The sequence below is a fragment of the Corylus avellana genome, chromosome ca10, assembly GCF_901000735.1.
Source record: "Corylus avellana chromosome ca10, CavTom2PMs-1.0".
Lineage (NCBI taxonomy): Eukaryota > Viridiplantae > Streptophyta > Magnoliopsida > Fagales > Betulaceae > Corylus > Corylus avellana.
Genome location: NC_081550.1, coordinates 12866902 through 12882525, shown reverse-complemented (window position 1 = coordinate 12882525; position 15624 = coordinate 12866902). Strand labels below are relative to the sequence as shown.

Genomic DNA, 15624 nt, shown 5'->3' with positions numbered 1-15624 from the left:
GGGACCGGTTCCGGTCCCGGTTGCCAAAAAAAAAAAAACCGGGACCCCGGTTCCGGTCCCAGTTTTTGGCACCCGGTAAAAACCGGGAAAACCGGAACCGGGTATTATTTTATTAAATAATATTTATATATTATTATATTATATATATATTAATATTTTTTTAATTTTTTTAGTCTTTTACGCAGCGTTTAGGACCTTAGGCAATTAGGTTTCTCACTTTTCCGGTTTTGAAGGTTTTAAAATGATTTTTAGGGTATTTTAAAAATTTTGATTTTTTATTTTTAAGGCTCATATAGGCAAAAACATTGATTTTTTTAGGATTTTTAGGCTTTTTTAGGTTTATTTTTTAATTATTTGAAACAATCACAATAAAGCCTTTTTAATTTAGACAAAAAGATTAATAGCTTTTTTTTAAATGAGCTAACTTATGAAAAAAATAATGGGCTTATTTTAGGCCCAATACCTAAAATAAGCCCCAAACACTAATTTTTTTTCAAAAACCGGTTACCGGACCGGGTAAAACTGGAACCGGCCGGGAACCGGGACCCCGGTTCTGGTTCCGGTTTCCTAAAACCGAGAACCGGGATACCCCGGTTCCGGTTCTGGTTTTGGCCAAAAACCGAGAAATCGGACCGGTTGACATCCCTACAATTCCCTACTTACCCTTTTTTTTTTTCTTACCAAATCTCAACACAATTCTCAATTAAAGAAAAAAAAAAAGAATGAAGAGAGAAAAAAAAAATGTTTATATTAAAATAATATATAGGTAACAATTTTTGATTTCTTATACATTAAAAAATATTATAAAAACATTTGAGGGTCAGTTAAATATAATAAATTTGGTATGAGTAAGTTTTTATAATTTTTTAAAACTTTTTTGATGTGAGTAAGAAAGAGAATGACAGATAGAAAATGACATATCTGTAGCTAGTGCTCATCGTAACTTACAAATAACTACAATGAATGAGGTGGAGTAATAGTAATTTAAATTTAAATAAAAAAAAAAAAGAGTTTAGTGTTTTTGTGAATGAGTCAACGTCAGTGTCATTCAAGATTCGGCCCCCAAGTTATAGCCTCTGAAACACTGACCCAAACCTCGTGACGTTCGTCAGTTTCCGGTTTTGGCCCGTTTCACTCACTCACTAGTCGCTGCTCGCCTTGTTCTCATTAGTGATTATTCTGTGGCGTCTCGAACCCGCTTTCCCAAATACAGATAAACCAAAATTCTTGAATTTATTTATTATAAAAAGAAAACTAATTATATCATTATTTCATCGAAATTCGGAGCTTTTGTCGTTCTGTCTCGATCATCGACAGAAACATGCTCCGGATGTTATTCCATTCGGATCGAAGGTGAATCGCTTTATTCATTTATTAAGATTCGATTGGTATGAGCTTTTTCTTTTTCTTTTTTTTGGTTTTTTTTTTCTAATTGCGATGTCATGTCGAGCTGAAGATTTGTTTGCTGAAATGTATTGCTCTGTTTGCTTCCCGAGAAAATGTAGGAAGGAATAGTAAAAGTAATGTATCTTTTATATTTTTTCGATTTTCTGGATTCTTGGCTATTTAGGATGAGTTGGAACTTACTTTCAACTGACACTGTTTGGGATTGATTTCGTTTCTCATTCACAAGAAATAAGATTTGTTTGCTGAAATGTAATGCTCTGTTTGCTTCCCGAGAAAATGTAGGAACGAAAAGCGAAAGGAATTCATCTTTTTATTTTTTCGATTTTCTGGATTCTTGGTTATTCAGGATTAATTGGAAGTTTCTTTCAACTGACACTGTTTGGCATTGATTTCGTTTCTCATTCACAAGAAATAAGATTTGTTTGCTGAAATGCAATGCTCTGTTTGCTTCCCGAGAAAATGTAGGGAGGAAAAGCGAAAGGAATTCATCTTTTTATTTTTTTGATTTTCTGGATTCTTGGTTATTCAGGATTAATTGGAAGTTACTTTCAACTGACACTGTTTGGCATTGATTTCGTTTCTCATTCACAAGAAATAAGATTTGTTTGCTGAAATGCAGTGCTCTGTTTGCTTCCCAAGAAAATGTAGGAAGGAAAAGCAAAAGGAATTCATCTTTTTATTTTTTCGATTTTCTGGATTCTTGGTTAATTAGGATTAGTTGGAAGTTACTTTCAACTGACACTGTTTGGCATTGATTTCGTTTCTCATTCACAAGAAATAAGATTTGTTTGCTGAAATGCAATGCTCTGTTTGCTTCCCAAGAAAATGTAGGAAGGAAAAGCAAAAGGAATTCATCTTTTTATTCTTTCGATTTTTTGGATTCTTGGTTATTCAGGATTAGTTAGAAGTTACTTTCAACTGACACTGTTTGGCATTGATTTCATTTCTCATTCACAAGAAATAAAAGCGAGAAATTATTTAAGCATTTTTTTTTTTGAAAATTGTTCGTTTCTGTTTCATTTCAATTTTCGTTTGCAATGGAGGTCGTTTATGCTTGTACTTTTATTTTTATTTTAATTTTTATAAGGGCATGTCGGGATAGAAATGCGAGAGCTCCATTTCAATTTCTGAACCAGTAATTTGCTTTTAGTGGTTCATTCAACCCACGGATCTGTATATGATATTTCTGTTTTAAGTTCCTATCGGTTTATTTTTATTTTTTATTTTTTTAATATATTTTTTTTTATTGCTCTTGAAAAAAAAGGTTCCTAATGCTTTTCGTTTCTTAATAGTGTCTTAATGTTTTTTAATACGGTAGAACTTGTGCGTATAGATAGGTAATATGGCTGTGTTTTTCATCTTAATGATGTTTATTATTTGCAAAAGTTCATCTAAAATTATTATCCATTAGCTGCAATGAATCCAACTATTGTGAATTTTTTTTGGTTTATGTGTATAAGCAAGCACATAACCATGCATGCCCGATTGCGCATATATGGATTATAATCGATCAACTTGTGTAATTTTGCTGAATACTTTTCACCTGATGAAATCTTGGAATGCTTAGGATCAGGTCTCTATATGATGTACTCATCTTTTTCACAATCATAAAGGTTTCCTAGAACCTCTTGCTTTGAGCAAACAGATTATATAGTTCATTTTTCATACAATTTTCTTCATGGACATTCCTGTTTGACAGATACTTTCATTTTGGATTTAAGATTGAATTTATTAGTATTTTTGAATGTGTGTGTGATTACTTCCTGCAGATAAAAAATCATCTTGTCTTTCCTGAGACGCCAAAAAGAAGAGAATTGCATATGGATCTTACAATCTGTTCGTAAATAATTTTGTTTCAGAGAGCAAAGATGTCGATGGTGCAACTTATGACGGATTAACCATTGCTTTTGAATAAGTAAAATTGCTTTCTTAAGCTCTAATTACCAAGATTTTTCCTGGGATTAGATCTTTTTGGCTGGATTAAACACATTCTGAGCTAAGAATTTGTATGTAGTGCAAATGATTTCATATGAACAAGATTCTGACATTGTTCGGTGGGGTCTTCAGCTATTTGACAATGATCCATATTCTAGTTGTGGATATTATGGCACAATTATGCCAGATGACGTGGATTATTATCATGGACAGTATTTAGAGGAAGATAATTATGATACAGAATGTAGCAACGTAGAAAATGATGAGCTTATTGCTCAAGCTCTTCAAGAAGAACTATCGCAACTTGCTCTTGCAGAAGCACCGGGATCTTCAGATGAAGAATTGGAGCATTTGCAACTATCTGCTTTCTCACAAGGTTGCCTTGGTCAATCTATGGGAAACTATGGCTCTGGTATTGCTAAGTTCAATAATTTTAAACTAAGTACCTTCGTAGTTTAGTAGGTTGTGTGCCTCGCTGTTGCGTTTTGTGTTTATATTGGTCATAAATTTTAGGGCAGGAGTGTGGCCAGGAAGAGGCTGATGATACGGGACCTTCTACTTCATGTTCAAGCCCTGACCAAAAGTCCTACTGTGGGGATGAGTGTTCATATTCATTAGAGTTGACAGATGAGTATGCTCTTGATGGAGAAGTGGGAAAAAGGTTGAATCAGATGGTTCCTGTTCCTGTAAGTATAGCGTCAAAAATGTTCTAAGCATTGTATTAATTTTGCCCTTTTCTCCTGAGAATATTTGAGGACTTCATCAGCCTTTCAACATATGCTACTGCTGATATTTTGAATTATGTATTTAGTGCCTCATGTTATGTAAAGAGTCTTTTGGCGTCATATGTAGATTTTAGTTTAGCTACTAAGGTTTGACCAGTTGTGGGTGTTTTATTGTGTTGATTTCACTTAGGACTCTGGATAGTATTACACTGTTGTAGTGTATCTGTTAAGTTTAATGACCATATTGTAGAATGTTGACAGTTGACTCGTAGGTTATATTTATTTATTTAGATTAAATGGCATCTCCATTCCCCATAAATAAGGGTTGTAGAGGAGTCACAGATTTAATTCCTTTTGGTTGTGTGAATTGTATTTACCTAAGTGGAGCAAAAAAAAAGTTTAGACCTTTCCTTGGATGAATTGCATGTATCAACTTCCGTCTTTTCGAAAGTGTTTAGACTTTTTATTCTTTTTCTTAATCGCAGGGGAGTCATTGACTACTTGATAGTGACTTAACTTCTTGTTTTTTTGGGTCCCGTAGATAGACAATTGATATTGACATACTCAACAGGCTGTTTATAGTTTATACCAAGTCTTATGTTTGTTGCAGCATGTACCAAGAATCAATGGGGAAATACCTTCAGTTGATGAAGCAACATTAGATCATCAAAGGCTACTTGACAGGTATTGTGCCTTTGTTATATGGATGCTTGCTTCTTATTTTCCCTCCTCTCTGTGTCTCTGTGTCTCTCTCTTCCTCCTTTTTTTTTTTTTTTTGTTTTTTTTTTCTTCTGAACTTTTAGAAGCTTCTTGTGTCTAGCTTTGTAGATGGGATTTTCTATGCAAAACTAATTTATAATACTTGATGCTGGAAATATTTTCCCCCTTCTCTTCTTTGTAGATTGCAGTTGTATGATTTATTTGAGCATAAAGTTCAAGGAGATGGTAACTGTCAGGTTAGCTTGTTCTGCTCATAGTATGCATGCTGTAGATTGTAAGTTGTTGTGATGTATGTCTGATATTAGTGAAGCCTTTGTTTACATTGCCTTATGAAAGTAACATGGTTAGTTATATTTCTCAACTTCTATATATATATATTTTTTTCTGCAAGTATTTTTGAATTTTTATACAAGAATATTAAGAATTCTTAATTCTTTCAATTGGGCTTTTGATAAATGTAAGCTAATGTTCTGAGTTCTGTTTTGCTCTCATTCTCATCATTGGTCTGATTATTGGTATTTTTACATTTCTTATTACAAATTGATGATTTTTTTTTTCATCAGCATCAATAACTTTACAAATAAGCATTCTAAAAACTAATTGCATTTATCTTTTAAGTCTTATAAAAGAAGTGATTTTTCCTTTATACTATTCTTGTTCGTATGAGTGTAAAATCCTGAATGATATAAGCTGTTGGACTTTGTGGTTACAGAGGAAATCAAAGGTTTCTCGGGAAGGTTTCATGATATAAAAATGGGAATTCACTGAAAATTCCTTGAGTTTAGTGGGGGTGGACCCCTTCACTCTCTCAAAGGGAGGCAGTTGGGGGTGGAGATCCACGCTCGGAGACCCTCCCTTTGTGGAGTTGCGGCCCAGCCCAGTGAGGGCGGTGTTCGCCTCCCACCTCTCTATTCATTTTTTCTTTCTTCTCTCTCTTTTTTTTTTTTTTTTTTTTTTTTTTGGGATATAAATGATATTGTTTTTGAAATTTGTTTTTAAATCTGACATGTTACTCATTACACACGTGGCCTTATGCTATTGGTCTTACATGGGAAACATGACATCTGGCTGAAGTTTTGTCAAAAAATTGACAGGAATGACTAATTTGTAGGAAACTATGACTAATAAGGGTCCTAATTTGGCAAAAGCAAGGAATTTGAAAATTTTCTTATTGCTTTCATATGAACCGCAGTTCATATCTGTATGAAATGTTATATGGTTTTGTTCCCATGGCTTTAAATGAGGACTGGTTATAGTTTCTACTTTGCTGTCATTTTTATCCACCTAACTATGTCCTTAAGGTGGTTGATTAACTTAGATTATGTTTACGATTCACTTCTAGGATCATCAGCCCCATTGGTGGTTTATTAATTAAATTTAACCAGTAATATTTCAGAACAATGCATGTCTACCAAAATACAGTACTCTTGATTTTACATAGGCCAAATCTGTGGTTCATTTTAAGCCTATTGTAGTGAAAGCTGAACTCTCTATTCTACTTGATAACTTCACGTGCCTCATTAGTTCCATTATATTCCCAGTTTCGCGCTATATCAGATCAATTTTATCGAACTCCTGAGCACCACAACTTTGTGAGAGAGCAAGTTATAAATCAGGTTAGCCATCTTTTCCTGCATTATGGTCCGAATATTTGTTTTGAACCATGAGTTAGAGTTTATTAGGTGCAGTTATTGTTGTGATGTGTATTTCATTGCAATATTTTGAATGATCAGCTAAACTCTCACCCGGATATATATGAGGGATATGTTCCCATGGCTTATGGTGACTATTTGGAGAAGATGTCCAAGTACTTTTCTACTTCTTTTAGTTGACCTAATAAGTTAATTTTGGGGTATATTTTGACATTGCATTCGCTATCATTTGGATGAAAATAGGAGTGGTGAATGGGGTGATCATGTCACTTTACAGGCTGCTGCAGATTTGGTATGCTTTACTGACACTTTTTCTTCCTTTTCGTCTTTGTTTTCCTGTATAAATATTACAATTGATTTAGCTTGCATTGTTTTACTTTTGTTCTGTCAACTTTATTGGAAATCAATATTGCAAAGTGTTAAAATTGGGTCTCAAATGGCTTTAGATCAATGGTCGCCATTTTTATTGTGCATTGCTTCTGCATTTATGACGGCTATTTATAGGTGAGTTTTTGAAGGAGCATTATAACCTAATTATGAGGCATTGATCTCAAACCCTGCTCTCGATCATTTTGTCTAAGCCATCGATCTTAAACTCCACATTTTTTTAAACATCTTTGGTGGTCAGGTTGGGGTGGGGAGGAGGGGGTTGGAGTAGTTCAATCCCTTTTCTGGTCAGCTGTTAAAACTAAATGTATTCTTGTTCAGGATGCTGCACCCAAAGCGCATATGAGGAAATCACCTCTGGTGGGTGATAGAAGCCTCTTATCAGACTTGATCTTATAACCTTGCACTTGGGTTTGTTTTGGAAGTTGATTTGCCTTGTCGGGCTTGCTGTATATGTGAAATACTATCTGTCCATTCCATACAAATTCCACATGTTTTGCTTGATTAGGTGAAATCATACACTCTCTATAATTAATTCCATCAAATGTTGAATGCATCAAGTATCTAATGGGCTTATATTGCTTTTGGACATACAAGAATTTCTATTATGGGCCTAGTGCTCACTTTTGAGTGTATATTTCTTCTGTTTAATGCACTCAGTGATCTACTTGCAGTATGGTGTCAAAATATTTGTGATAACATCTTTCAAGGACACCTGCTACATTGAAATTCTTCCTAATGTTGAGAGGTCAAAGCGAGGTACTTTTCAAAGAGTTATCAACTTCCAACTGCAAGTGATAGAAACTAGGAATAAATCTATATTGGTGCATTGTTTTAACGATAATATGCGCTGCAACTAATTTATATATCTAATGCTACTTTTTAATATCTTTTACAACAAATTTTTCTCCCCAAGGTGCTTCATCTAGTGGTGATGTATTTGAAGTACAAAAATATGTAAATTGTTTATGGTATTATAGCTGTATGCATGTCAGTGCCTATAATGTTCCTATGGTGACCCCCCACCTCACCCCCAACCACACAAAAAAAAAAAAAAAAAAAAAAAGCAAGAGGAAAAATGCTTTTGAAATGTATGTATGGAAGCTGGATAGATATAACTTTAAAACAAAAATCTGAAAAGGAAAAGTGTTTTCTAACCATTGATTTATGACTAAATTTTCAATTTTTTACACAAAAGCATATGTTTTATACTACTATCCATGTCCAAAAATTATAATTTAACTCTAGCACACACACATTTATCTAGTCAACTTTACAGTTCAATTGTACAAAGTTTTCAAGATAATTTTTTTTTTGGTTTGAAAAATGACTTCATAGTTGTTGTCTTGCCATGCTTCAACCTATGTTTTCAAAATAAGAAGCAAAGAACATGACTCATGAATCATTATGAAAATTGTAAATTCTAAAAAATTCAAAGTTGTACTAGTTAGGGTCATATAGTCTATTAACTATGTAATATTTATAAATTTCATATAACCATCTAGTTGATGATCATAAATTCCAATATTCCAAGAGTGATATTATTTAAATATTTTCACAAAAATGCAAGGCATACCTTTAGAAATTCAGAGAGAGAGAGAATTTAATATTTTTTCTTATAATTTCTTAGCAATCAAAAATGTAGAAGAGATGTATTAAATATTTTCTCATTTTTATATTATTTATTTTCTCCAAAAAGAAAAAGAAAAAGAAAAGAATGTTGAGAATCAGAGCTTACAAGAAGGAAGAGGTTGGCTTCTTTAGGAGGCTGTGAGGCACGGGCACCCGTTGTTTCTTTTTGCTCTCTTTCTTGAGAGAGAGAGGAGTTTGTTTTCATGCGATTCACCAAAATGAGCATTGGTTTGTATTATTATAGTGAGGGCTGCAATTGCCCTGGAGTCCATGGGTAGGCTTTGGTATCAAGGTAAAACAAAGTTTTTCACCCCTAGATTGAAACACTAGCTTTGCGTTTGTGATTTGCCTTACCTCATCCATATTTGTGGTTCATATTCACCCTAATGGGATATATGTACTTAATGACCTATGCCTTTTACTTGTGAACTTGTATTCTTCATTCATGTATTTTTATTATATGCAGCCATTTTGGTAGATAAAAGAAAGATATCTACTTTTAACTTATATATTCGCTAAAAGAATGCAAATTGTAAAGGACTTGGATGTGTTTATGCTCCATTTATCAAAATGGAAGTCATTTCTGGAGAGGCTTCTTAACTCATAAAAACTTAACTTCCAGTCTGTATAATGGTAGATAAAACAGAAAATCATATCCAATTCCACAAACCAGTTCTTGGTTTGATTGACGTGCCTTGTACTTTCTCCCAAATTTATCAATTCTTGAGTTTAAGTTCAATGGCAACCAATTCGTCTGAGCCATTTTCTTGTGTTTTTCTTTTCTCCATTTTTTATATATTAGTTTCAATTTAGTATTGCCAAATACCGGAAAGAAAAGAAAAGAAGTGTGTCTCTTTCTTTCTTAACCTTGGTTCTTTATAATGTGCAATGAAATGAGGATGAACTTTTTTTGCAGTAATTTATTTGAGCTTTTGGGCAGAGGTGCACTACAACTCAATATACCCTGAAGGAGGTAAACATCCACATCTATTAGTTTTATATTTTCCATTTCCTAGACATTATTTATGAATAAACTGGAAATATTGAAATTGTTCTACTGGATGCAAGTTGGTATATGCTACTTAAGTAACGAGATTAATCCCAACTATCAGGTCCTGTTGGTCTATGCTCTGAACAAGCAGTTGGGTTTTGTTGGGAAGCTACAACTTTTTCAATGTTGCATTAGGGTCATATATGTTGAACGTGATTTTAGAGGGCCAAACCACGGAAATGATTACAGTGCCCTATTGGTTTTTGAGGAAAACTTTAAACACCTGATAACCCAAATCCTGAAATGTCCATAGATTTAATTTATTATTTCTGGGCATCCATAGATTTAATTAGAATGAAAGAAAGAACTTTTTGGTTAGGTTAGCTGTGAATTGGCTGCCAAGGGAGATGACAGCCAACTCTTTTGTTGGAAGTAAATAAATGAAACAATATTGAAAAGAATTATGAAAAACAAAAGGAAATAAAGAGAGAGGAAAATAAAAAGATAAAGGTTGAAGATTAATCTAATACCTTGAAGGCAGAGTTATTGAAAACTTGCATCCGCCATGGGGAGGACTGGTTTAACACCCTAGCTTATCACACAAACTGTCAATATTTTCAATGGTCTGCTATTACTTAGGTTTAAGTAGTATTTAATCTAAATGTCCTCCTAATAAAATTTTGAAAAACATGTTTTTATTTATATTAAAAAAGACCACCAGAACTCAAATATTGAGTATGTCCTTTACATGAATTAAGACAAGGATCTAGATATGTACCATAGCCTCAAGAAAACCAAATACTGTTTGTTTTGACGCTTTCTCTCACTAAATGAAATAGAGCATAAATTCATATCAGAAGCTTGCAGTTGTATGAAACCCTCTTCATAATTCTCCTAGAATGCCTTACTTCACATAATTCTGTGCACCCAATCTAATGATGATTTTTGATTTGGGTTTATCTTTAGATTTATCCTAGCACTGTACAGGATAAACAGAAGAATATATAGGCTTTTATATCTCTAGCAGATTCAGCTCATATACCAATGTGGGGGCCTATATTTGGATTCGTTTGGACAAGTTGAATATACCTTCTTCTAGGCAGCCCCAGATGGTTAGTAAAATAAATAAGATTGATGTTGCCATTGCAAGTTGTACCCTAAAGCTTTATAGAGTTGTTGCGTGTTTCGTGTCATATACCAATGCATGGGATTATAGCAGGCTTAATTCGTGGGTTGTTGACTGTTTGGTACTAGTGATTGGGTTTATCAGTCCCATCAAGATTGTTTTCAGATAAAATCATCTTTCAGGATTAGCCATTTTCTACTCTTTTGCAATGTTCTTAAATTCAGTAATGCTTTGTATATGATGTATGTGGTTTGATACAGACGTGCCAGCATCTGTGATTAAGAAGAAGAAAAGAAGGGGGATGTTTAGAAATAAGCATTTGGAGTCACTGGATCAAGATTGAATGGTAATAATAGACTTCGTCTTTCGTCTGTTATATTTTATTAACCAATACTAAAGATTTGTACAGCTCTCTCATAGCATTTTTGGCTGGGTTCCTTTCAGAGTGGATACCAAAAGGCACAACTACTGCTATGCTTAGGCCTCGTTGTGTACATCTCCTTTCATGTGATTGTGGACCGACCGCATTCTCTCAAACGATTAATGTCTGATGTAAAACTCTTCCTTTCAGCTTGTTACCCTGGGCAGTTGCGCTTAGATAGATTCTTCTTTTGCAATCTGTTTTTTTGTCGACGCTGTTCCAACTTGTGCACAAGTTTTCATAGCTTGCATGTGCCATTTTTTGAGGTCACATGTATGGTTTGGATCTTGGTAATTACCTTAAAAGGCATATTGCTGGCATTTTTATTAAGAATGACTAAAAATGAAAGAAAACCCTTTTAAGAACTTGAAACTAATTGGTGTTTACTGCAACAAGGTTGGCTTTGCTTAATAATGTTCATGCTGTCGAAAGTATCTAGATGTGTCAATTACTGTACACATGATTTAGATAAATGGGCCGCTTTCAATCTTGTTTTTGGAAACATTCTCACAGGATCTTCTATTCTTTCTTCCATTCGGATCAAGAGTGGTAAAGATCCTTCTCTATAGCCTTTTTTCCCTTATTCAATTAAAAAAAAAAAAAGTTCATGCTGTCTGCGTGTGATTATCTAAATTATTTATTGCAGGTTGAGCTTTTCACCATTTTACCCCCATCTCTTCTATCCCACGACCATTTCTAGCATTTATAAATGAATAATGTTAGAGACTATCTTTTTATCTTCCTAAAGTTGATGTTGTTTTCAAAATCACCATTGGATCAAAATTTAAGTATGATTCATCTATTTTAAAAGTCACATCAACTTGAGAAGGATAAAAAGATAGTCCCTAACATTATTCTTATAAATAATACAATGGCTTGTCTTGTTTGCATTACTTAATAATCAACACATTCCTGGATGATGTTTGTTGCTGAGCCGACAATGTTAATAATTGGGATTCGCCCACCCAACTGATAACCATCCATCAAAATGCCCAATTGAGTGCTATAGCTTGGCTTTCGACTTGGTTGGTTGATCGGGTCCGTTTTCGAGTTTGATTATTCCCCAAAACCACAACATTTTTAGTTTTGGGTTAAGTACCTTTTAGTTTTTTTTTTGGTTTAACACCTTTATTTTTTTGACTCTTCGATTTCATTTTGATAATAGATAATAATCCTTAAAAATAGAGATGGTACCTCCGTCTAACTTCTGTCCAAAAATTGATGGAAATTCACGTCATCATCCTTAAAAAATTGACATGTGTTCATATACCTAATTAAAAATAAAATTAAAAAAAAAAAATGAAAAAAGAGAAAATTTGTGGTTTGAGCCACCCACCCCTATTTTGCCCTAAGGGGTGACGGGAGCTACCTCTAGCCGGTTTGGGGGTGGCCGAACAACCCCCAAACTTGCAAAATGGCCGCCTCCGTTTGGCTTGGGGTGGTTCGGCCACCCTCAAAGGCCAACCCTAAAAATTTCTTTTTTTAATTGGCCTTTTGGAGGTGGCCGAAACAATGCCAAGCCAAATTGTGGTGGCCGAGCCACTCTCCTTCAATATAGTCTATAAAAGTGACATGCGTCCATTTTTTTTTTAATAACATGTAGTTTTTAATAAAATTTATTTAAACTTTGTCCCAACTATTAAAAAAACATGTGCATCTCACATATTCATGGGACATATGTCATTTTTATAGGTTCGGTTGAAGAAAATTACTCCAATCTAATTTGGAAGAAAACTTTTTCCACTCCCAATAGCGTTGGAGGTGGTTTCGGCCACAAGTTGGGGAACTGGCCAAATGTGGCTCCAGCCAACCCCATGGGGGTGGCCGGCCACCCCTTAGGGCAAAATGGGGAGGCTCGAGCCACCATTTTTTCTTTTCTTTTCTTTTCTTTTCATTTCTTCTTTTTTTTTTTTTTTTTTTCCTCAGTTGACAAATGTCCACATATCCCCCTCAAACTACCATCTAATTGATAATATCCGCAAACTACCAAAACATCGTCAATATCCCCCAATGAGAAACTACCCTTAGTAATTTTTTTTTTTTAAAAAAAAAAATGCTAAAACTATATGGAAAAAAAAAAATCTAAGGAGGGGCCAAATTTAATAATAATAAAAATTCATTTTTATAAGAAAAAAATTAAAAAAAATTCGATTTTTGTTTTATAAAAATTAAAAATGTTCGTTTTTCGTTTTATTTTATAATTTTTTTAAAATAAAAACTTCCGTTTCAAAGAAATGGAATTTACTTTTACAAAAATAAAATTTTTCATTTTTTAAATCAGATTTTTTTTAAAAAAAAAATTGTACTTTTTTAAAATAAAAATTTCCATTTGAAAAAAATTAAAATTTTCATTTAAAAAAAATCGTTTTTTTTTTTAATTTTTATTTTTTATAAATAAATTTTTTTTTTATTAAATTTTTTTCTTTTTTATTATTATTTTTTTTAAAAAAATTATTATTTTTTTCTCGAATTTATAGGAGTATTTTTATCTTAGTGAGAAATACATAGAGATATTTTTATCTTTTTACTAGCATTGTAGGACATTGATAATGTTTTGGTAGTTTATGGGAGATATTGTCACAATTGAAGGTTTGGAGGGGACATTATCAATTGAGTGGTAGTTTGAGGGAGTAGGTGGACTTTAGCCTTTATTTAAGTATATGGACACATGTTGCTTTTTTAGGGGTGTTAACGTGGATTTTTGTCAAACTTTGGACGAAAGTTAAATGGAGGTACCATCTCCATTTTTAGCCATTCTCGAGATACCATATGTGGTACAAAATGAAACTGAGGGACCAACAAATAAAGTTGTTAAACCATAAGGGGCAAAAAAATATTTAACTTCTAAATTTTTTACCATCATAACACCCCAAAAGATGGAAATGTTCTACAACTTTTCTACGTCTTTTTGAATTTTATTTTTTAGACCGTAGTTTTTTAATTTGGCTAATTCAAGACATGAGTTTACAAAGATTTTAAATATAAGACTTTGTCCATTTTCATTCAAATAAATAACAAAAATTATATGAAATCACACATACACATTGTAGAGGGATAGAGTTTTCCTCCAAATTGGGTTGGAAAAACTTCCTCTAACTCAATCTATAAATTAACATGTGTCATTTGAATATGTGAGATGCACATATTTTTTTACTAGCAAGGACAAAGTTAGAATAAATAATATTAAAAATCCATGTGCATATCACATGTTATTAAAAAAAGAGACGTGTTAATTTTATAGACTAGATTGAAAGAAGTTCATCCAACCCAGTTTGGAGGAAAAGTAGAGTAAGCGGATATATACATTTTGACAAAAATTAATAAACCTTAAGGGGATTCGAGTGGCAACTCAACCCTTAAGGAACCGAAAATTACGCCGTATATGTAACAAGGACTAAATGAATGAAACTTATTCTAAAATCTTCACACGTGTTATTGTTGAAATCTTGTGAAAAATTAAAAATAAAATATATGTTGTATAACATTTGAATCGATTTTTCTTTCCAACCAGAAATGAAGCTTCTTTTGATCTTTCTCAACCCAACCCACCCCCAAGAAGAAAAAAACAACAAAAAAAAGGAAGAAAGATGAATCAAGTTTTACATAATTAGCGATAAACTACAAGTTAAGAAGTACATTGAGGTGTAAAATAAATTTTCAATAAGCACTCTTACTTTTGATCTTTCTCCTCAATCTCTGTTACCGATTGCAACATGGCGATCTCATTGGCAGAAAATTCTAAATCAAAGTTTGCAATCAAATCAAATTCAAAAGGCGGCAACACTGGCTCAGGCCTTGAAAACACTAACTTATTTTCATGCACGCGAGTCTGAGCCTTGCAAGGAAAGTCCGAGATACCTAAACGCGGATAGGTGGAAGTAGTGGAAACGACACCATTTCCCGTGGCAGCGACAATGGATGGCTCGGCCTGGCGTAAGAGCCATTCTATGGTCTCGCCGTCGGTTTTGTAACCGAGCTCACGAGTAAGCTGGAACACACGGGCAGCACATAATGGCGGCAACCGGATACGGCGGTCTCGGCCATTTACCTTGGAATGGCGGTCTTTTGCTTTTGAGACACTTGAGGATTGGGCGGTGGTTTCAGATTTGGGTTTGGGTTGCTTGATTGAGGTGCTAGAGAGTGTCATTTCCAAATTCATTTTCTTTAAAAAACAGGGCTTTTAGGCTTTCTCTATATAATATGAGTAACGCCTCTCTCTCCGGTGTAAAATGAGAAGTAATATTATTTTGAAAGAAAATATTTACAGTATTATTTTGCACTAAATAGATTGAAATGGAGAGAGAGAGTTTTAAATGTAGTTTGTTTTGGCATAATTGAAACTGACACTTTCTGTTAGGGGAAATCTGTGTGTATTCAGTTTGACATGCGCCTTCAAATCTTAAATGTTTTTACGTAACGCTAGTGGTGACGAGAGCCATTGGATTGGGAACTTGGAAAAAGCAGGGTTGAATCCAATGGTTAGTAAGTTCAGATGCTTATTAGGAAGGCCAATGGTATTAATTTGCTTTGGGTACTGCAAATAGAAATGGACAAATTAATGTATTACTTGTGTTGATGAGGCTCTTGCTTCATTTGAACCTAATTTTTCATATATTAATACAGCCACC

General features: G+C 33.7%; 2 protein-coding genes across 4 annotated transcripts; one reads left to right on the top strand and one right to left on the bottom strand.

Annotated features, from left to right (window-relative positions):
* Nucleotides 1-1109: 1109 nt before the first annotated feature.
* On the top strand, nucleotides 1110-11353 carry LOC132162759 (OVARIAN TUMOR DOMAIN-containing deubiquitinating enzyme 12-like). Of its 3 annotated transcripts, none has more exons than XM_059572985.1 (14): nucleotides 1110-1353; nucleotides 3177-3322; nucleotides 3422-3754; nucleotides 3856-4028; nucleotides 4678-4751; nucleotides 4969-5023; nucleotides 6329-6403; nucleotides 6521-6594; nucleotides 6683-6731; nucleotides 7148-7186; nucleotides 7501-7585; nucleotides 9375-9431; nucleotides 10836-10921; nucleotides 11020-11353. In XM_059572985.1, coding segments are annotated over exons 2-13 (1098 nt in total). In that variant the 5' UTR covers nucleotides 1110-1353; nucleotides 3177-3321; the 3' UTR covers nucleotides 10919-10921; nucleotides 11020-11353. The 3 variants fall into 3 exon arrangements, with proteins under 3 accessions (XP_059428968.1, XP_059428969.1, XP_059428970.1); XM_059572986.1 differs by having other exon boundaries at nucleotides 1110-1388; XM_059572987.1 differs by lacking the exon at nucleotides 7148-7186 and having other exon boundaries at nucleotides 1112-1353.
* A 3313-nt stretch (nucleotides 11354-14666) lies between these two features.
* On the bottom strand, nucleotides 14667-15155 carry LOC132162955 (transcription factor TCP20-like). Its single transcript, XM_059573163.1, has one exon. It carries the CDS (start codon nucleotides 15153-15155, stop codon nucleotides 14667-14669), a length of 489 nt encoding a protein of 162 aa, XP_059429146.1.
* Between the last annotated feature and the right edge of the window lie 469 nt (nucleotides 15156-15624).